This window comes from Lepisosteus oculatus, chromosome 21 (genome assembly GCF_040954835.1).
Source record: "Lepisosteus oculatus isolate fLepOcu1 chromosome 21, fLepOcu1.hap2, whole genome shotgun sequence".
In the NCBI taxonomy this organism is placed as follows: domain Eukaryota; kingdom Metazoa; phylum Chordata; class Actinopteri; order Semionotiformes; family Lepisosteidae; genus Lepisosteus; species Lepisosteus oculatus.
Genome location: NC_090716.1, coordinates 7,137,279 through 7,157,989, shown reverse-complemented (window position 1 = coordinate 7,157,989; position 20,711 = coordinate 7,137,279). Strand labels below are relative to the sequence as shown.

At 39.6% G+C, this 20,711-nt stretch overlaps 1 protein-coding gene and 1 non-coding gene across 7 annotated transcripts in view; one reads left to right on the top strand and one right to left on the bottom strand.

The window, feature by feature from the left end:
* nav2a (neuron navigator 2a) overlaps window positions 1–20,711 on the top strand; it is a 222,733-nt gene that overhangs the window by 145,087 nt on the left and 56,935 nt on the right. For all 6 annotated transcript variants that reach the window (XM_069181810.1, XM_015338257.2, XM_069181809.1 and 3 more), the window contains 5 exons: window positions 5,294–6,422; window positions 7,425–7,537; window positions 10,330–10,438; window positions 12,209–12,595; window positions 19,969–20,091. In XM_069181810.1, coding sequence (XP_069037911.1) covers window positions 5,294–6,422; window positions 7,425–7,537; window positions 10,330–10,438; window positions 12,209–12,595; window positions 19,969–20,091 — 1,861 coding nt within the window. The remainder of the gene's footprint in view (window positions 1–5,293; window positions 6,423–7,424; window positions 7,538–10,329; window positions 10,439–12,208; window positions 12,596–19,968; window positions 20,092–20,711) is intronic.
* On the bottom strand, window positions 18,718–18,789 carry trnad-guc (transfer RNA aspartic acid (anticodon GUC)). The gene has a single exon. It is a non-coding gene; the product is annotated as a tRNA-Asp (tRNA).

Below are 20,711 nucleotides of genomic sequence, written 5' to 3'. Positions count from 1 at the left end.
GATGCTGACATGGAGAAGTTTGAAGATGCTGTGATGCCTTGTAAGAGAAATTGTGTCGTGCGTAGAACAGTTGGTTTCTGCCACCAGTTAGATGCAACTTCACTTCAGATAGCAATTTACCTTTAAAAAGCGAAACAAGATTTGTTGTATTTGTTCATATACTGTAACCAATTCATTGTTACCCTTGTGGACTTTACACTAGTTCCTATAGTAAAGGAAAAGCACTCAGTGAAGCTCAGCTGTTTCTATCTCATGAGGTATTTTATTAGACTCAGCTAGTGGAAGAGTGTAGTGAGTGTGGCTTTAGGCTGTGATTTTTAAGGATTTTTCTCTTCTCGCTTCCAAATCTTCTCATGTTCCAAGGTTGGACAGGTATACTTGGACAGATAAGTCATTAAATGTGTGCCAAATATTTGAGTCCTTTGGGTCAAGCGGTGGTAGTCTCACTAGGGTATTTCAATATGCTTCCAAAATCATCTTATGAACCATTTCATTATTTGAATTGCATCTTGAAAGGCTTCATCAACAACTTAACTTTTTTTTTTGCAACTGCAAGTTGCTGTGTTTATTATCACACCTGTTACAGCACGTGAACTGTTCGTGGATGAATCATGGCCCATTCTGCAGTCTTTTCCTGCTCAAATTGTGTTTGGCCAGTGCTAAATTTACCTGCAGAAACCAAGATGGTGCCTGACCTCATTTTTTTTTCTTCAGGGTTGGTATGCAGGCAATAATACTAACTCTTGCTGTTTGAAAACTGTCCACGTCACTCCAGACTTGGTTAGTCCTAGTGAGCACATCATGAGCTTGTCTGTGCACGTCACATGTAACAGAGACCATCAATGAACAATGTAAATGTTATCTTCATTTGGAAAATATATTATTTTATTCTCCTCAAGTGGGTTTTGTTCTGCAGTTTTTGTTATTCTAAATTTTCTTTAAATGTGTATAGTATATATTATGTAGCAGACTTTGAACTTTAAAAATTGCACTTAAAAAAACCAAATGAGTCTTTACCTTATTAATAAGATTTTGTTTGCTTTACAAAGGAAATACTGAATAGAGCTTAGCTCTAGTTCTGGTATTCATGTTTATTCATGTGGAGTAACTTTTCAGTTTTAGAAATTAGAACAAGAGGATATTGTCTAACTCACTTGAAAGAGCACAATGACTGAGAGGTTCTGTACTTCCATGTGGAAAGATTTATCAAGGCAGCATTAGTTGCAGGGATGTGATTAAACATTCCTCTATGTAAATTACTGTATCTTTCCCCCAGAAACATCATAAACTTTGAAGCCCACAAAAGTCTTCCTTTAAGGTGACTGAAATTATTTCTTAGCTGAAAAATCAAAATCTGAAGACTTTGAAACTGCCAGGTCCTTGAACAGCTTAACATAAAGACCGTAATACTGTACTGCATGTTCATTGTTATTTTGGAAACATCTTCAGTATATGACTCATATCAATGTTGCAATGTTGATTTTGTAAGAATTTAATAATGTATTAAGAAAAACTATTTTCATACTCTTTTTCATTGTGTAACAAATGGCATGCTCAATGTTTTTGGCAACTAGAATTGCTTTCACCTGACCTTAAAAAATCAGGTCATATACAGTATATCAGAAAGCTGCAGTGGCGGTTATGGTTTTCACAGCCGGATATGCCAGTAATTTGACTGATCCCATGATGATATCAGGAACAGTTCAGTGCTCCTGCTGGGCCTGACAATTTAATTTCCAATCCTAGTGAAGGGTCTTTGCATTAATAGACCACATCCTGTGAGCCACTGAGGTTAAAGAAAAGAGAGTTATGAGGCTTGGAAGTTAGGAGTAAAAGAGTTTAGAGATGTTCTGATTTTATATTATACAGCTGAACATTTTGTCTTATTTAAGCGCGTTAAAATATATTTTATTATTATATTTATGTCTTGTATTCTTTGATGCAGATTGTGTATTGGTGGTTATTTTTTATTCTATTCAGTATAGAATCCTTAACAATTTGCATGCGAGAATGAGCAGCAACTCAATCAGATGATTAAATTTAAAGCAAGATCCCTAGTTCATTTTCATACTGAAACATTACAAAATGTTTTATGCCAACTGATTTGCAGCCCAATTTTAGAACAATTAGTGGCGAACAATGGATTATTGTGGTTGTATTATTTAAGTATTGGATTCATCCAAACATTTGAATTAAGTGCCTATTGTGAGTTTTGCAGAACACTTACTGTACAGTGTTCTCTTATCATATCTGTGAAATTGGAACATATTTAACTCCAAACAAATTTGTCTGGTAAACCGATTCTGTTATGAATGTTCTTTGTAGTTTTCTCTAGTTATTGGTTTATTGCATTATTGTTGAACCTAGTGGTATGGTATACTGGCAATCCTGAAAGATTTTTTTTGTGTGTGTGGTGAACTTCATTTACCAAGCTCTTCCAAAGAGCTATTAAATGGTACTTTTATTGTGGCTTCTGTGTGGATAGGATTGTAACTTGGCAAAAGGAAACTCCAGTTTCCCAGGACGTGGGAGCACAGTCAGTGTTTGCATTGAACTGCTTCAGCACACTGATAATTACAACCGGTCTTTTATTCAAGTATTTATATAGGAAGCTGTTAGCAATTTGACCTACTTTTCTGGCTGTTGGCATGGTTAATTCATCTAAATCACTTTTCTAATTACTTTGTGTGACTGCTTCATAATTAGAAATTAAGTAAGCAAGTGAAAGGAAGTGGAGTGTTTTACTAATTAGGGCACATTAATTATTTAAAGGTGCAAATAATGTGCACATAGAATCCAGACTTGTACTGAAAGAGTTAAGCTTTTATTAAATATTGACCTTAATCTCTGGGTAAATTTATTCTAAGAGTTTTTATGAAATGTCATGAATTAATTAATTTTGAGCTATGACAATGGGTTAAGCATTTGTCCACCAGATTTTGGCTGTGCTCTTTTACTTATGAAAATGAAATTAAGTGCCTTGCCCCTTTGCTTGAATTGAATTGGGAGAAGTGGTTGGAAAATGGATGGAGGTTTTGAAAGTCACTTGAAAAAAGTTGTGTAGTTTAAGAAGTTCCAACCAGCACACTACTCAGGTTTTATTCATAGTAATTGACATACATTTATTTGTAACATAACAAAATACTTAGTGGTTGAGCATGTTTTCATTGATATATATCCTTTATATGTATGTTAATACTGTAGTTATAGCATTTTTTGAAACGTTTGTAACGTGAAAAGTGTTAAAAAGATTTTTGTTTTCAGTTATCGGCCCTAATTGTTGCTCCTTGAATTACCCCTAACACTTGCTTTGGAATGGGCTAAAAAATGAACGTTGCCAAATGAATTTGAAAGCTTGAATGCTTCTAATAAATCTAAAACAGAAGTTCATCTGAGCTTATTCATATACTGTGGAAGGCATGTAGAATTTCTCATAAGTCCTTTGTGGTCCTAGTTAGCTTGTCTCACTGAGCAGTCTAGAAGCTTTACACAGAACTTCGCAATACACAAAACATTTTCTCTCATCGCACCCCTATATTGGTGATTTTTTGTGTGCAGATACACAGTATAAACAGAAGCAAACTAAAAATCATTATTTTATAGTATTTTATATACTATAGTATAGTATTTTATAGTACAACAATGTACTGTGAGTAGTAAGTTTCGGTTTAATGGATAACCGTTCACAAGATAATTCGGTTGATTTTTTTTTGCCTAAGGCCTAAAACCTCTAAGTGTTGGAATTTTTTTTTGTACAAAAGCAATGCCAGACAAGGGGAGGGGGTGCCATAAGGGCAGTGAGTGCTACACAGATCGGTGTGGAAAGAGGAATGCTGAATGTTTTCTGTAGTATATTTTTAAAAACTGGGATCGCATTCACTTTATGCAGAGAGTCGTGGGGGTGAAATCTGATCTCCCACTCCCCCTCCTCCCGGAAGCGTTATTACTTGTGTTCTTCTGGAGACGGTGGATATATATTGACAGTTCAATGGGATCTGGATATAATCATACTTCTGAAGATACTGGATCAATCCCCTGCAGTGACTGGGTGAGGAGAAACAGTGGCTATAAGGAGAACAGTCTTCCCCTTAAATTTACTGCACTGGTCTCACAGCTTGGCGTCTCTGAAAATGTACACAAACTCTTCTGCAGTTTTTTTTTGAATTTTAAATGTCTTCTACGGATAGGTTACTGTTACTGGTGCATGTCTGTTAAAAGCAGTTAATTTTTTCAACCATCTGCCTTATATTAAGCCTCTCTTGAAAAAAGGGTGACACTGAGAGTAGGCAATGATTCTGTGTACATACATCCTGGGAGGCTGCTTTCTGGTAAAGAAAGTGTGAAAGGTAAGTTTTGCAGACACAAGAATTTTCTATTAACCTTATTCAAGCAGTTGCTTTAGAGTAGGCTTGAAGGCTTAGGTTGAAAGCTACCTCTGAATTGTTTTATGGAGAGTTGAATGGCTTCAGGTTTTAATTTTTTTCTAAACTCTTATTATTCTAACACTCTTCGGTTTCTAACCTAAGGGCCAAGGTGTAACCTTCAACTGAACTATCCATATTTGTCATTCCATAAATTAAGTCTTAACAGAGAGTGACCTTTTTCACTCTGTATTATCTTTCTAAAAACATATTGGCGTCTCTTTGAGGAGAGGTATTTCTAATGTCTAGTGATCTCTGTTATTATTATTAACAGAAGTAGTACCGTGCCACAATCTGAGATTTGTTGTTTAAGAGCTAAATTCTTGTGGTTACTGTCAAAACAAGCTTAATTAGTAAAAATTGAATTCGGAGTCGTTTATTTTGTTTGGGTATATGTTTAGGTGCAATGAGGAAATTGTATCACATAGAACTTAAGCCAAAAATGACAAATTAAGTCTGCAACTGTATAATTTAAAGAAAAGGTTCTTTGAAAACTCTGCTGGGTATTGCAATCCTTGATGGTCATGTAAATGTTATTTAAGGAAAAGCTTTACATAATAAATATACATAACTAATTCATATTCCTGCATTTTATGACAGAAATAGTTACTCAACAGGGATATAAACACATTGTTTTTACTGTGTTTTTCAGAATTCTGTTCTTATAGTTTAAAGGCTTCTGTTTGAGAAAGCAGGCTAAAGCTGCTGCTTCTTTTTTTCCCCTAATGGGTCACAACCTAACGTATGACACAGAGGAATAATGTTAACAATTGAGATATCCATGTGAGCCATCTGAAGAGTGGTTTTCCTTTTATGGGTAGCTATTATAGCCGCCACTTTTTATGTAAACTTGTTTTTTATTCTCCTCCCAGAGCCGGCTGACAGCACGACCACACAGCAACCAGGCATGAATGAAAATGCACAGCCTTCAGTTCCCATGAGCAGCAGCAGCAGCACGAGCACCATCAGCGGCAGCTCCTCTTCGGCCATCCCCCAGCCCAATTCTGCTAACAAGCCCTGGAGGAGCAAGTCCCTCAATGCAAAGCACACCGCCACGTCTTCCATGCTCTCCGTGAAGCAGCCCAGCCAGGAGCCGCCCAAGCCCCCCACAGAAGCCGTCAAGTCGACTCCCAATGGGCAGAAATCAATGCTGGAAAAATTAAAGCTGTTCAACACTAAAGGGGGCTCCAAGTCAGCTGGACCGCCCCCTGATATCGCTGTGTCCAGGGATACTGCTCCGGAGAAAGTAGAGGCCGCCTCTAACACCGAAAGCGTGGATGATCTCGATCCATCGGGACGCTGCATCAATGGAACGGGAGCAGTCACCAGCAGCCCCAAGATTGCTCTGAAGGGCATCGCCCAGAGGACTTTCAGCAGGGCCCTGACGGCCAAGAAGAGCTCCCTGAAGGCGGCCGAGAAGGACAAAGAGAAACAGAAAGACAAGGAGAAGGACAAGGACAAGGACAAGGCGAAGGAGACGTCCAAGAGGGTGTCGGTGACCGAAAAGTCAGAAGTGAAGGACGAACCCAAAGACGAGCCGGTCGGGCCGGCGGTGGTAGAACCCAAGAAGACTTCCAAGATCGCTAGCTTTATTCCCAAAGGGGGGAAGGTCAGCAGTGCCAAAAAAGAGAGCTCAGCGCCAGCACACAGTGGCATACCAAAACCCGGTACGACAAAGGCTCCGGTGGGGGGGAAATCTGCCGGTGCTCCTTCCTCCTCCTCCGGGAAAGATGGGGAGAGGCCCCGCAGCGTGAAGCTCGGCCCCGGGATTTCTCTACCTAAAGGTCAGCTGGACGGTCGGAATTCTAGCTCTTCTTCCAGCCTGGCCTCCTCTGAAGGGAAGGCAGTCACGGGAGCTCAGCAACCCAGCACCGGGGCCACAGCCAGCACAGCCAGCACTACTCAGACCACAGGAAGTAACACAATCAGTGTTCAGCTACCTCATCCTCAGCAGCAATACAACCACCCCAACACAGCCACTGTAGCACCGTTTATGTATAGGTAAGGAGCTCTAAAAAAGACCGTTCCTGCTGTAGCAAGAGGCAGACAGTCAGCAGCAGATTAATACAGGCACACAGTATGCATTCTGACTTGACTGTGATGAGCTTTGCTGACTCTGTGAATTGTTTATATTCAAAATAAAGCACTTGGGGCAGAGGCTTTACTCATGCTGATGAATGGGAGGCTTCAGCCTGGAGTTAGAAGTTCACAGTTTCTGTTTGCGTAGTTTTGAGTTGAAACACTTGGGAACATGTTATGAAGTAAATGAAAAAAGAGCCACAGTGGGTCTTCTGACCCTTTTCTATATGCAAAATTTCACTGTTTCTGCTTCTATGTTTTTTGAAGATGGGAAATATTACCAGCCAGTGTGTGGTTCAAAATTGGTCATTAAATCGGTTCCCTTCATTTGTTTTCTTAAACTCCATAGGTGTCTTTAGGCTATGTCTACTCAAATTTACTAATCTTCTGCTACTGCTACTACTATTAAACTGGCAAAACATATTATCTTCCAAACTAAGGATTATATTATTAAGACAAAAATGAATACAACCAATCCTGTTAAATGCATAATGTTTCAGCTAAAGAAAACTCCAGGAGTGGGTTTTACTTCATTGCATTCAGTGGAAATAATGAAGAATTCATTCTTTGTACATAAATAGAATGCAATTGCTCACATTCATGTTGGTCAGAGCCTGCTGCTGGTCACTATTTCTTTTGATACAAACACAGTCGCATATTTCAGCTGAAGGTCTTTTGTGTTTTAGGTTTTTGATCATTTTAAATGAATATTTCTTATCCTAGAAGCACAGTTACAGCCCAGAAGTGCTTAACTATGTCTAGAAGATTTGTATGGATGGATGAACCATTCTGTTAGCAGGGCGTAGCACGACATGGGACTAATGAATTATGTAAAATGAGTCTGCTTTGGTAGGAAGCACTCTGGGTAAGTTGGTACGAGCTTTTTCTTCCCGCATTGAAAACATACTTTTACTGGGTTTGTAGGTCACAGACAGACATTGAGGGAAATACAATGACTGAGTCTGGGTCAGGAGGAGGCAATGTGGATCCTGCAACCTACAATAAACCAGGACAACCCTGTGTGGAGGATCTTGCAGGTAGGCCTGTGGAGCTGTCTGTGTGTTATCCCTTCTGCTTTCAGGGACTAAATGCATGTAGTGCTGGAATGCAAGATGTGTTCAGCAGGATGCCTGTACATGGATTTGATATTGAACGTGGGCTTCTATAGTGTTTTGAATATGTCACTTTTCTGAGCGATAGCTTTAAATACCACTCTTAGGCAACACAAATTTGATAAGCATTTTATTCCTTTTTCTCACAAATGTATTTTTTTTTCTTGCAAGTGATGATAAGTGATGAAAGTGGCCTTTGCATTGTCTGATGGTAGCGGCTTGTTCAGTGCCTCGTGTTGTGTCCACTCCTGTTTCTTTAGGTCTCTGTTGGAGCAGAAGCCTCGAAACCTCCAGCAGAGGGCAGTCTTTTCAGAGCTGTCACCTGGGAGTAATCTCCTAATTCACTGTGACAGTTATGGAGAGCAGAGGTGAACCAGTCCATTCAGACAACATGGAGGTGTCTGGCTGAAGTTAAAATATTAATGTCGTTCTCACTCACATTCAATAATATAATGGAGCACATTGAAATCTTGAATGTTAAACAGTTTGATTCTGGCTGCTTCTGATCAGTCCATTTCCCTTCCTGTAATTAGATAGATAGATACTTTATTGATCCCGTGAGGGAAATTGCAGTGCAACAGCAGCTTAACACACACAACACAGCCACAGTGTAACGAATTATATAATAATAGTACAATACATACAATACAATACAAGAGTTACTCACAGTCCGGACACACAAGAACAAACTAGAACAGAACAGTACACAGAAAATCGTATCACACGTATGAATATAATTTAAAAAAAAACTTTTCTGTATAACATTGAGGAAATTGGCTAAATAGTGAATTCAGTTATATTTGTAAACACTAAAACAATCGCCCTTTTCTGAACTGTGCTTGTCTGAGCAGTTTGTGATTTTGACGACTATGTGTTGTGGAGTGACAGACAGAGGAAGGTTGAATGGAATGCTGGGCAACTTTTATTGCTTTTTTTAAGTGAACTGAGGTGAAGCTTTTTTTTTTGTATTTGACTGATTTAATAAGTAAAACCCCAGCGGGTTGAATAGACATGCCTGTGAGCCTGAGCGCAAGTTATTTGGGTTTTGTGCCCTGCGCAGCTTCCAGTGCCATGACAGCCTGGAAATAAAGGCTAAACGGGGTGAAAGGAAGAAAGGGGCTAATCTGCATGTTAAAGGCTGAGTGAGAGTGAAAGACTCTGGTGATGTCATATAGTTGCTAAGGATTCTTACACAAGATAGGCTCTGTGTGACTGGCTGGCCGGCCCAACAGGACTTTTTGCTGTCTGTTAAAGCAGTCCTTGGCCTCAGTTGCACGAAAAGCAGCCCTTGGACATAAACGTTTTCTGAACAAGGTAGCAGCTTTCTCCAGCTTGAGCCACGCTTCGCTGCTGTTCAGCAAGGGCAAAAAATATTCAGCATCAAAGAGGGGGCTAAAAAGTTCTGCTCTGACTTTAAATATAAGGAGATATCCAGCTTCTTCCACTGCGGGGCAAACCGATGTAGCCATCAGAAACGACCTGCCGAAAAAAGCACAGGATTAAGAGGTTACCTGCCTGTGCCTTTCCTTCCCTGTTCGCTTCGTTTGTGAAAGAAGAATAATGCGTCGTCAGAAAGAGAAGGCGGCTGTAATCAAACATAGTGGCTGTTCTACAGAAAGATTGCAAAACGAGACTGGTGTGAAGAACAGAACTCCTTCAAAGTCAAAGTTGTCGCTGAGCTGCGTTGGGCTCAGCAAGTCCAGTCTCCAGCCCAGGCCATTAAACAGCACACCTGTGTGTCAGGTACCTGACCCCGTCTTCACTGCGCCAAAGTTATTGGGAATCCTAAAGCAGCCTTCAGCTGGCATGGCAGGTGGACAGAGGAGCGGAGTTATGCCAAAGGGCAGCTGTAGGCCACCGGTCAGCAGGAAAAGCAACGCAGAGACCGAACAGACACAATCTGCTACTAAGAGGGTAACATGGCAAAATGTCAGCATAGATCCCACCAAGAGAACCCGGCTATATCAATTCCATGTACAGCAGACTTGCGTCTGGGATGGAATAGCTCGTCTGAATGAAGAGATATTGCTGACAATGCTCGATATTTACCAGAAATTTGAACGTAAGTGAAATGTTAGTTCTTATCCACAGGCAAAAGTGTAAAGGCTAGATTCTCTTAAAGTGAAATAAGGCAAAGAGAGGGCAAGTCAGATAATATTTGCCGTTATGGAGACTTTTTTTGAGAGGCAAGCTTTTAAAATGTACTTTTTTATGTAGCTGACCTTGAACAATCATCGCACTTCTTTACAAGGTTTAGAACTATGGGTGGAATTGTTTGTGTAATTTCAGCTTCCTGGAAGGCTAAATTTCAATTCTGCAGTTACTACAATGTCACAACAGGGACCCTTCCACTGTCCAAATGCTATAATCTTCTGTTTGACTTTGGTTAAGTTTGCACCTTTGATCACAATACTAAAAAAGTAGGTTTGATCATTTATACAGTATAACAGATTAATGACTTAGAGTGAGTTTGCATATTGACATTTTTCAAATGATCCATTTCATTCGCTCCTGCTTTATTATATCCTCTTATTCATATAACTAACTTTTTGGAACCTGTATTTTTATAGTAACCCATGAGTTTAAGTGCCCTTGTACTTGGTTGCTGGAACGTTCAACCTATAGCCAGCAGATGGCTCTGTTAGTCATGGTTTTCGATCAGACTGCTGTAAACAATCAGCTGTAATGATCTGTGTAACAATTTCAATTTGTTTCAGGAGAAGACCCAGAGGCACGAAGGCTGCGAACTGTTAAAAACATCGCTGACCTTCGACAGAACTTGGAGGAGACCATGTCCAGTTTACGGGGAACTCAGATAACCCACAGGTCTGTCCCAGATTCATCCCAGCACCAACTTCAAATGATTTTCACTTGGCAGTTTGTCAATGTGCGCTGAGTGAATCTCCGTCTTTGTCGACATGGCAAGCTAAAAGTTAAAATCAGAAGTTGAATTGGTAGCAGTAGCCCCTCTTGGGGTCATAAATTATCAAAGGGTTTTCTAGGCTGTGGAGGACAAATGTTGTGTGACGACTTTAAAGAGAAACTGTGGGTGGTACTGTTTGTACTAGTAATAAGTTTCATTGCTCCTGTGGGCAGAGATACTAATTTGAAATGCTGAGCACTACAATCTGGAAGGAATTAACTGTTGGGTTTGGCAATGTGGAGATTGCCATCTACTGTCCATTTAGAATTAGTGTTTTCCAAGCTAATGTCTGTTAAAGGAAGCAGTTAGCTGCAGTAGCATAAACGTCTCTTTAGACTAGCAAAGCTTAATTATAAATACTACATCAGGCAAGCAAAGGTTCAATTTATGCAGCGTTGGCAGTCAGCAGTTATCAACAATTATCAACAGTCTCTTTGTGGTCTGTTCCTAGTGACAGTACAAAATGCCACTATAAAATGTGCCTTTAGAAATGCCCTGGCATTAGAAGCTCAATAACAGTACATTACAATCATCATGCAGTTTGATAGTAGACATCGGCTCATTCAGTTTTTAGCGATATAAGCGCTCACAGTTTCTGAATGCATCAGGGGTCTTGTTTTGAAAATGTCCTCTTCGTACATCTCGGAGTTTCTGTCCCATAACTCGAGCATGAAATTGTGCTAGACTGGTTAAAGTGGACTCCTGTGGTTTGCTGTTACAAAAGCCTTTTTCTGTTTCCCAAGAAGATGAAATGGGAAGAACGAAGCTTCTACAGTGCCAGCTGATATTTTCAGTAGCGTTTTTTTTATCTGAATGAAAGAATCTGAAATGCAGCCAGAGCTATTGTTTAAAATGTGGCTTTTGGTTTCAATCTGGACTCCCGCAGAACAGAGTGAATTCTTTTGATTCTGACTGTTGACCCTTTAACTCTCTACTTGTTTATATCTGTATCGTTTTTGTGGCACATTGCAATCAGTAGTCCAGTCAGTACAGCAAGAGTTTCCCATATTTGGTTATAAAGGGATATTTTACACAAAGATCTGCTCTGCTTAGAATGTTCCATAAACTCATTTTAACGTGTGTTTTTTTATTTATTGGAAGTGTTCGATTTAATTACGCTGTAAGTACTACTGTATATATGCAAATATGATTTGCTTGTAGGTGTGTTCAAACTAAAAAGCTTTTTAAGTATTTGAGACCAGAAACCAAATAATTAATTCTATGTATTCGATATATCACAGTCGTAAATAAATTCAGTGACATAAAAGCCAAAGTTCCCTGTACCTTGGCCAGTGGCCAGATGTTAACAGGCTGGCTGAAATGGCTGTCTGTTTTTGGTGATGTATCTGGTTCCTAGTGTGCAAACCTTTAGAAATGGCAGACAGGAATATATTAACCTCCAGTAATAGGGAAAACATAAAAGGCCCGTATATCAGTATTTGCTTTTTTTCTATTATTAGCTCCCCTGTCGTGAAAATTATTGCAAAGCCAAAGCTCTGTTTTGTATATGCCTGCTCTTTCATCTTTTCTTTTCTGTCATGTAAAACAAAGGCCTAAACCCAAAAGCGCAAATGGAAAAAGGAATGACGAGCTGTCTGATAAGCTGGGACAAGTGCGTGCGTCTTGCTGGCTGCGTGATGCGAATGCTTTGCCCTTTCTGCCTTCATTTCCAGCACGCTGGAGACCACATTCGACAGCAACGTCACCACGGAGATCAGCGGCCGCAGCATCCTCAGCCTGACGGCCCGGCCTACGCCGTTGTCGTGGCGACTGGGGCAGTCCAGCCCCCGGCTGCAGGCCGGGGACGCCCCCTCCATGGGGAACGGTTACCCGCCCAGAGGCAACGCCAGCCGCTTCATCAGCTCCGAATCCGGGAGGTACCTGTACTCGGCCCCGCTCAGGAGGCAGCTGGCGTCCCGGGGCAGCGCGGTGTGCAGCACCGACCTCGCGGACAAGGCCGACGAGCTGGATTTAGAGGGCATCAACATGGATGCCACAGGGTACATGAGCGATGGGGATGTACTGGGGAAGAACATCAGGACCGATGACGTAACCAGCGGGTGAGTTGAAACGGGACCTTCCCAAGACAGTGATGTTTTTTCAGTTGGCATCAGCTGTCAGTTCTGGCGGGAAGTTTACAGCCGTAACCATAGTGACACCACAGGTTCTCTCCAGTTAAGCCTAGCTAACACAAATCAATATACAAATAGTTTTTTTGCTAAAGGCGCAACTAACTGGTTCTCCATGTTATATGAAGGACAAATTGCTAATGTCAAAAAATCATTATTAAATCCAACCACAAGATGGCAATGTTTGTGTGCTTGTTTTGCATACCAGGCAAATTGAGATGTAGTGGAAGAAAACCACTATGTATAATTTTTTCTTGGTTGGTTTATTTCTTCTGATGCTTTCTGGTTCATTTGAATTCCACTTATCTTTATTTAAATTTGATTAGCTCCTAGGTCACATTTTAAAAAGTTTCTTCATTTAATCTCTGTGGTAATGTCTGGGCACGAGGTTATAATGTATGTGCTAATGGCAAAGCCATTTTTTATTCATAAAGTTTGTGTAATTTTGATTATAACGGAAGTCTAATATTTTCATATATCTAATATGTGCTTGCCTCATTTTTCCAACTGGAGTTAAAAAATGCCATTACAAAGAAGAAAGTGTTTTTTTTTTTAGAAATAGGGTACAAGATGAAGAAAAAGCACTTTGGTTTTTCAGAGGGTTCTGCTTTCCGTTTAGCTTGTATTGATGCCCATCTACTTACATTTGTTTTAACTGGCAACACAGAGGACAAGACAGCCAAGTTCTTATGAGACTAAAATCTAGAAGTGCCTAGTAAAAATAATCCTTTCAGAATGCTCTTAAAAAATATAGGCCATGGGAAATATTTTTGGCAGAGCCTAAATATGTGTATGAAGGCCTAATTTACTGGAGATTTTGGGGATAGGAGCCAAAGGACATTTGAGTTAAAGTGATACACTACAACAGTGTGTATTCTTTTGAATGACAATTAATACCTTGCGCTATGTAAATGAAAAGAGAACAATCAGTAACGTATCTCATGCAGCCATATTAAAATATTTTATCCTCTGCTCATGATTCCTTGTTGTTAAATTGTATTTCACATTAGCATCATTTTATGATGGGTAACAATGGGTTTTGTTCAAAGCTCTGCGTTTTTCTGATGTCAACTGGGGAAGCTTGTGGATTACGGTGTTCAAATGAATTAGGATATTTAAACAGTTATTGCTTTTCCTGCTACTTAGCAGATATCCTTATACAAAACAGTTGTAGGGCTATAAAAAATAACACATTAATTTTATTGTATTTATTACTGCAGGGTTACACAGCCAAATAGTGTATACATCCATCTGTTAAGGAATGCAAGGATATTATATTATATCAGAGTATAGCAAGTTCAGGGATGAATTTTAAGATCTGAAGGTTGGTCCCAGGAGGACGCAGGCAGTCCTGTTGTACCTGGTTCTACCACAGGGGGGTGCAAGGGAGGAGAGCAAGCAGCACAAGAGGGAAAAGAGGGGCAAGAAGGAGCTGCAAAGTGACTGTCAGAGCAGGAGAGAACAGGGGGAGAGGAGGTATAAGGAGAAACATGGAGACAGGAGAGGGCTGAGTTGTACAGAAATTTTAAAATTCTATGCGAATATAAGCCAAGGAGTACGAAACAGTGAATATATCAATGGTGCTTAAAATTGACATCGGTGTTGCTGTGAAGTGAGGTTTAAAGCCTTTAAATAGTCAGAGACATCCATTAATGATTGCATGTATCTCATATATTTCCATCTTTGGTGTCATGTGCCACATTATGTGTTACTTTTTGTAAAACAAAACAACTAATTGAGGAGATAAGGATAACTCCTCTTTGCTGTGGTAAAGAAATATAGGAGTAAGCTTTACAGATTGTCCCTGATATAAGATAAGGTGTCCTGGGTAGGACAATCTATGTAAATCAAATACATGTTTAATGTAGTTGCTGCCATAGACTAGAAAACAGACTGTAATAGTCTGTAGGCTGCAATTGACTAGAAAACATTAGGCTTTTATTTCAGTATTGCCTGAATATTTAAAGGCAGCAATTTTTTGTTTTGTGTATTCTTTAATACTGCACTAAGTGTTTCCAATAGCCAGGTTTTCTCAGGTGGTTGAAGAGCACAATGGAGCTGCTGATACAAAGCACGATTTACATTCTTATATGTCCTGACCAAATGTTCCTGAATAAATGACCTTTCACAGTGGGGGAAGTTGTTTCTTTTAATGACTAATCAGGCAGATGAAAACAGACCTTGAGGACAGCTGGAGTTTACAAAGCAAATGACATGACTCTTCTAAGGCCAGTGCAAACAAATGGCTTGCACTCAGCACACAGGAGTACTATGATTGTGATCAAGCTGACACCAGGGAGACTCATGTTATTCAGTAACTAAGTTAATGGGAAGCCTTATATTGTAAGAGGAGGGCTTTTGTAGTGGATCAGTGGACAATGGCTTAGAGGGGGATAAATCTTCACTGACTTGGGCTGTTCAAATAACCTTGGTAAGGCAGTGAACTTTAGAATTGAATGTTATTAAATGTCTCTGCTCTTCTGAAGGGCCATTCCAGAATTTTCCTGTAAGACAGTAGGGCACAAAAATAGCCTTGTCAGCCACAGAGGAGATTTGAGGAACCCTTTAGACCCAGAGACAGTCTAGAGAGTCCCATAGCAGTTTGAAACCCACTAAATGATCTGTCCAGCTTTCGTCGCTGGAACTGCCATGGCAAATTTTAATATGGACTCTTTGCCCTGCGTTACCGATTTTAATATTTCATTTTGCCCTGCGGATGTACATTTAAATTGACAGTCTCTGTTGAGATGAGCTGCCAGCTAGATGGATTTGGGGGCTTTGTATATAAAATATCTGAAATATGCAGTAGGTAGAAGGATATGTCTGTATTTTAGACAATTTTAGACAATTGGCCAAATAGAAAAATAATTGTTTTTAGCCATAATCAGTGCCTTTATAGAAAAGAATGGCATAGACTTCTTTCAGAAGTTTAATTTTGAGTCCTGTCTGCAGCTGTACTTTTAGGTGTGATGAGCGTCTGAATTTTTACGTGGAAAGAGGCTACTTGTCCCATCCTGCAACAGCAGTGTGCTGTAAATCGTCTGAGCTCTGTTCTCTCTTTCTGTTCTTTTTTGCTGTCTTTCATAGAAAATATTATTTTAGGACTCCTTAGAATGTCCAGAACAACGTAATCACTTGATATTCTTGTAGATAAAATTGTTGCTGTGCACACCTGTTATTTATGCATGGAAAGCTAGAGCTGTTCATAGGAGACTTCAGTCTGTAACCGTCAATATGAAATTACCTGTCTGTCTGGTTCTTCTGCATTGGCTGTGAGAGATCATCTGTGTCAACAGGAGGTGTTTGATGTGTAATGGTTTAATCTTCTCAGAACTGGTTTCATTTCCCATCTGGTATCACATTAGCCAAGGGGGGGGTTGAGATAACAGTTAATCCTTTGCATATTCTTGAAATAGGCATTAGTGCAGGAAGGCACCCCCTTCCCCGCACACACACACACTACAATAAAAAATAAAAGTTGGTTTAATTTTTTTGGGGCTGTATTGTCTTGAAAAATCAATGTGCATTTGTGTTGTATTTAAATTCTGTGGTTCATTTTTGACAATCAAGTTGTTAATTTGCTTTTAACATATGCTGTAAGATGCAGCTGAAATGGGTTTGCGGTGCATCAGTGTTTAAAATATACTACCTTGTCTCTCATCTGTAATGATGCATAGCAAATAGTAATAGTGGTAAAAGCTAGCATATGTTAACATTGAGTATACATAGCTATCTAAAAAGAGAGAGGAAGAAAAATGATCTATTCCCTTCTAGACAATATTGTTATTGTGTCTATCTCATTCGTTAATCTCTGCCACAGGCTTTTCAGTGTCCATCCATCCCCCATCAACTCAATGACACCTTCTTCCACGTGCCCCTCTAGGTTCCTTGCCTGTGCTTGCTGTGTTAAAACTGCACAAACTTGCTGAGGTGATTCAGATCTTACCCCAGGCATCCCCTCCTCCTAGCTCACACACATTAGTGGGAGTAATTGGGGCTGGTCTTCCCAGCCAGCTGCCACTCAGCACAGTGACAAGGATGTGTGGAGAGACGCAGAGCTCACATTCCTGCACTCATTAGATTGAAGCACATGGATTGGTAAATGGAGCAGGAGTGGTTAATATTCCAAACAGAGCCACTTAATTGAAGATAGGATTAAGTCCAGGATTGACGTGTATTAATGGGATTTACAGTACTGACACTTTGGACCTCTCAGTTGGTGCATCTTCTGTAAAACGTGAATCTCATCTACAAGGAGTTAAAAGTATTCTGAGATTGCTGTGATGTTCAATGCAGAAAGGTATGTCAAACAGTATTTGTTACCTGTATTTCTTGTTTTGCGAGGCATAATTTCGTTCAGTTTATATTTCGTTTTGTGTGATAAATTACGCAATTTATTCTAATTGACCGTTACGTATAGAATTTATTCAGTTGAGTGTGGAAATTTGATGAACCTGGGGCAAAAATGTTGTTTTCGTGTTCTGCAGTAATGTAGAGCTGAAATTGGGAAATGAACTCAGTTTCGTAGACTGATTACCATAGATACTTGTTAGAAAATGATCTTATGAACACCTCAAGTGTTTACCATTTACACATTTTCTTCTAAATTTCACAAAGAGCTTTGTCACGAAGGGTCATTTCCATAATACTGGTGCTGTTTGCTTCCTGTCCTGAAGCTTTTGTGAAAGAGGGTGTGTTATTACTAGGAAAGGTATTGCACAAACAAGTGAAACAAAACACGGCAAGAAACTCACCTATTGAGGAAAATAACTCACGGTGAATTTATATGATTTTTGGCTTGCTATTGTGGAATAAGTTTAATGATTTTGGCCTGGGTTATGAATTTATTTACATTTATTTTTTTATAAAAAAGTCACATTTTTAGCTTCCTGCTGCTCCTTTCTGTAGACAGGAGTGTTGAAAGATTAAAGTAAATTTTGTTGTGTTTGCAGAAAAGTGTCTTTAAAATGTTTTTAGATAGTGACATGAATAATGCTTCAATATGCTTCAGGCAGCACAACAGATTAACACGGGGATTTATAATAAAAATTCTGTCTTTTGCTGATCTGAAAGAATCAATCTCAGTCTACTGCTAAGTATGTCCATGTTTATGTGAATTATTGGATAAATCTTCTCTGTCTGGTTCACAATGCTAAAAAGCAGATTTCTATGTCCCTAAAATATGTCCAATTCTGCTTTCCATATATTTATAAAGAACCACAGACATTGTGTTACCCATATTATGGCTCATTAAGAGTGCTATGGCTGTGTCTTGTCCAGTGAAACAGGCTTAATGTGGGTCTTCCAAGAAGCAAATCACAGAGTTATGGTGTTCTCAGAAGTCACCACAAATATTGGAATATTTAAGTAACCGTGAGCTTCAACTGTTTCTCAACACTGTAAAGTAAACCCTTCTAAAGAGACTTCTAATTCTGCATGTAACTTCTTGACATGATCTTGGTAAGGACTGAGGAACATAAAAGAGACGTCATTGCTAAGTTTAGCTTAAAAAATATTTATTACACTTATTTTGTGAGTAACATTATTGACTGTTGAGTGTCCCAATGCTTACGTCAGTGACTGTTATAAAAGTAGGATGTGCTATGATGGATGAAATGTATTCAGACTTCCTGGAGAAAAGCCGAGACACCACACCATTTTGATGTACTCTATTCTAATGGGATTTTGGCGTATGTGCTATAGCATTTAACGTTTAGGTAGGTTTGATTAATAATAATAATAATAATAATAATAATAATAATAATAACGTTTCTTAATTAGCCCTATACAATTTCTTGCATTAGGAATGCGTCTTTTCGCATACCCCAGCTTTTCTCCAGGGAGACACAGACACAGAGACAGGGAGAGAAGCTTGGGGTCAGAGCGCAGGGTCTGCCATTGTACGACGCCCCAGGAGCAGTTGGGGTGAAGGGCCTTGCTCAGGGGCCCAACGGAGTAGGATCCCTCTGCCAGCTGCAGGATTTGAACCGGCAACCTTCCAGTCACAGGCGCAGATCCTGAGCCACAGAGCCACCGCTCCGCCCACAAAGCTACTCCCCGTCGGGGAATCGAACCCCGGTCTCCCGCGTGACAGGCGGGGATACTTGCCACTATACTAACGAGGAAGACAAAGATTAAAAGATTAGATAGATTAGATACTGTAGACCTCATACAAAGGAGCAGTGCTTAAAAATGCAACTTGAATCTCATTACTTTGAAAGTGGAAAAGGCACCCATAGTGCAATCTTATTTTAATTAAGCATGTTTAGGTCAGTTACAAAATGCTACAAAGAATTCACTTTCTGGTACTGGTGGAAGTACTGTTAAAAGCTGATTTGCCAATTAGTTATCTAAAATTTTGTATACTTTATATTAAAGTAATTCATATTACATTTTAAAGAAAAATAAGTTTGCACATGCATGCTCAAAATATTTTGTCTGTTTTAAATGAACGACACTCGTGTTTGCATGCATGTGTGAAAAATGATTCTAGGAATCCCTCAGTGTTGTTGATAAAACATTTATGTTTTTCCCCATATTTCTTTAACTTCAGACCCTGGTATCAATCAGATAATTACTTCAAGTTGAAATGGATCAGAGGTTTTCCAGCAGAAGCCCATTAACCGTAGCTTTTAAGAGCTATATGTTTTAAAAGATTGTGCAGTTAAAGGGAAAATAGCCCTTTACAAGCAACTTAGTTTATCAAAAATGTTCATACATTATTTGTTTCCTTCAGAATAGTTTATATTGGTAGTATCTTTTTTTTACATTGTAAAAAACATTAATTCGCTGTAAATTTCATACAGTGGTTAATAAGTCATGGACAGAAAGCTTCATGTTTAAACAGTGATGCAATTTTTTCTGTGGTGGCACAAAATGTGAAAGCAAAAGCTCAGTGAAAATGAATGCAACGCTCAAATGTATCAAGTTTAAATGTCATGGTAATCAATCTTACAAGTAAAGCATGACTCATGAATGTTGCATGGGTCTTTGTCTGCTGTGGAAATAACATTTTTTTCTGCATTGTTTAGCCTACCAAAACAGCATTGAATGATAAAGCCAGCTCACGGTTTTTAGTGTTTATAATACTTAGGCTACATTTTCAAACAGAGAAGGTCCCTCACCGTCAACTGGGGAGATGGAATCATGTTTTTAGTCTGACCTCTGGTCTTGGATTTCAGAAGTACAAAAAAAGAATTCCAAAAACAACTACATCAAATGTACACTTTATCCCTGTTCTTGATTTAAGTCAGGCGTGTAAAATGCCACATTGTGTTTGACGGGGTGTGTGTCTGTTTGTCTAGCTACATGACGGACAGCGGACTGGGCCTGTACACACGCCGGCTGAACCGCCTGCCCGATGGGATGGCTGCTGTGAGAGAGACCTTACAGCGCAACGCGTCCATGGGGGTGGGGGATGCTGACAGGTACGTCACCCCTCTCTTTCTGCTTTTCTTTCCGGGCTGCTGCTCTGAGAGCTGAACACCAGGTTGATTATTTTTAAACCAACAGTCGTGTCAGCCCATTTTAGGTTTGTAATGGTTGACAGAATTAGCGTTTACCCTGGTCCTCTGTTCGCAAGCTCTCTGTCTGGTGCACAAACATGAAGGAGGCTGAACAGTTATTTTAGGTTTCAGTAAGATGCATAATATCTCCTCATGACAATCTGATGCTGACCTGCCCACAACCCCACTGACATTCAAGAGAACGCAGGCTTGGTTTTTTCGGCTTCAGTTGTTGTGGGGTGGGAGGGGGTTCCATGTTTTTGCTTTAATGTCTCAGTGCTGTTTTATTTTCCAAAAGCTTTTTCATGGTGACTCCTCAGAGTGCTTTATGAGCCAGAAGTGGGGTCATGTATTTTAAACAGCATTCCATTGAATTTCAGTGATGATATCTTTGTAGGGACATCTGAGAATTGTTTTGTAATGGTAAGATGTGATTTGTCAATGAAGGGCAACCCTTTTTTTTCCTTTTATGTTGAGGAATATTCCCCCAGAGTACTGCAGTAAAATGTTTTAGACTTCACGCAGGTGTGTTTTTGTTTCCT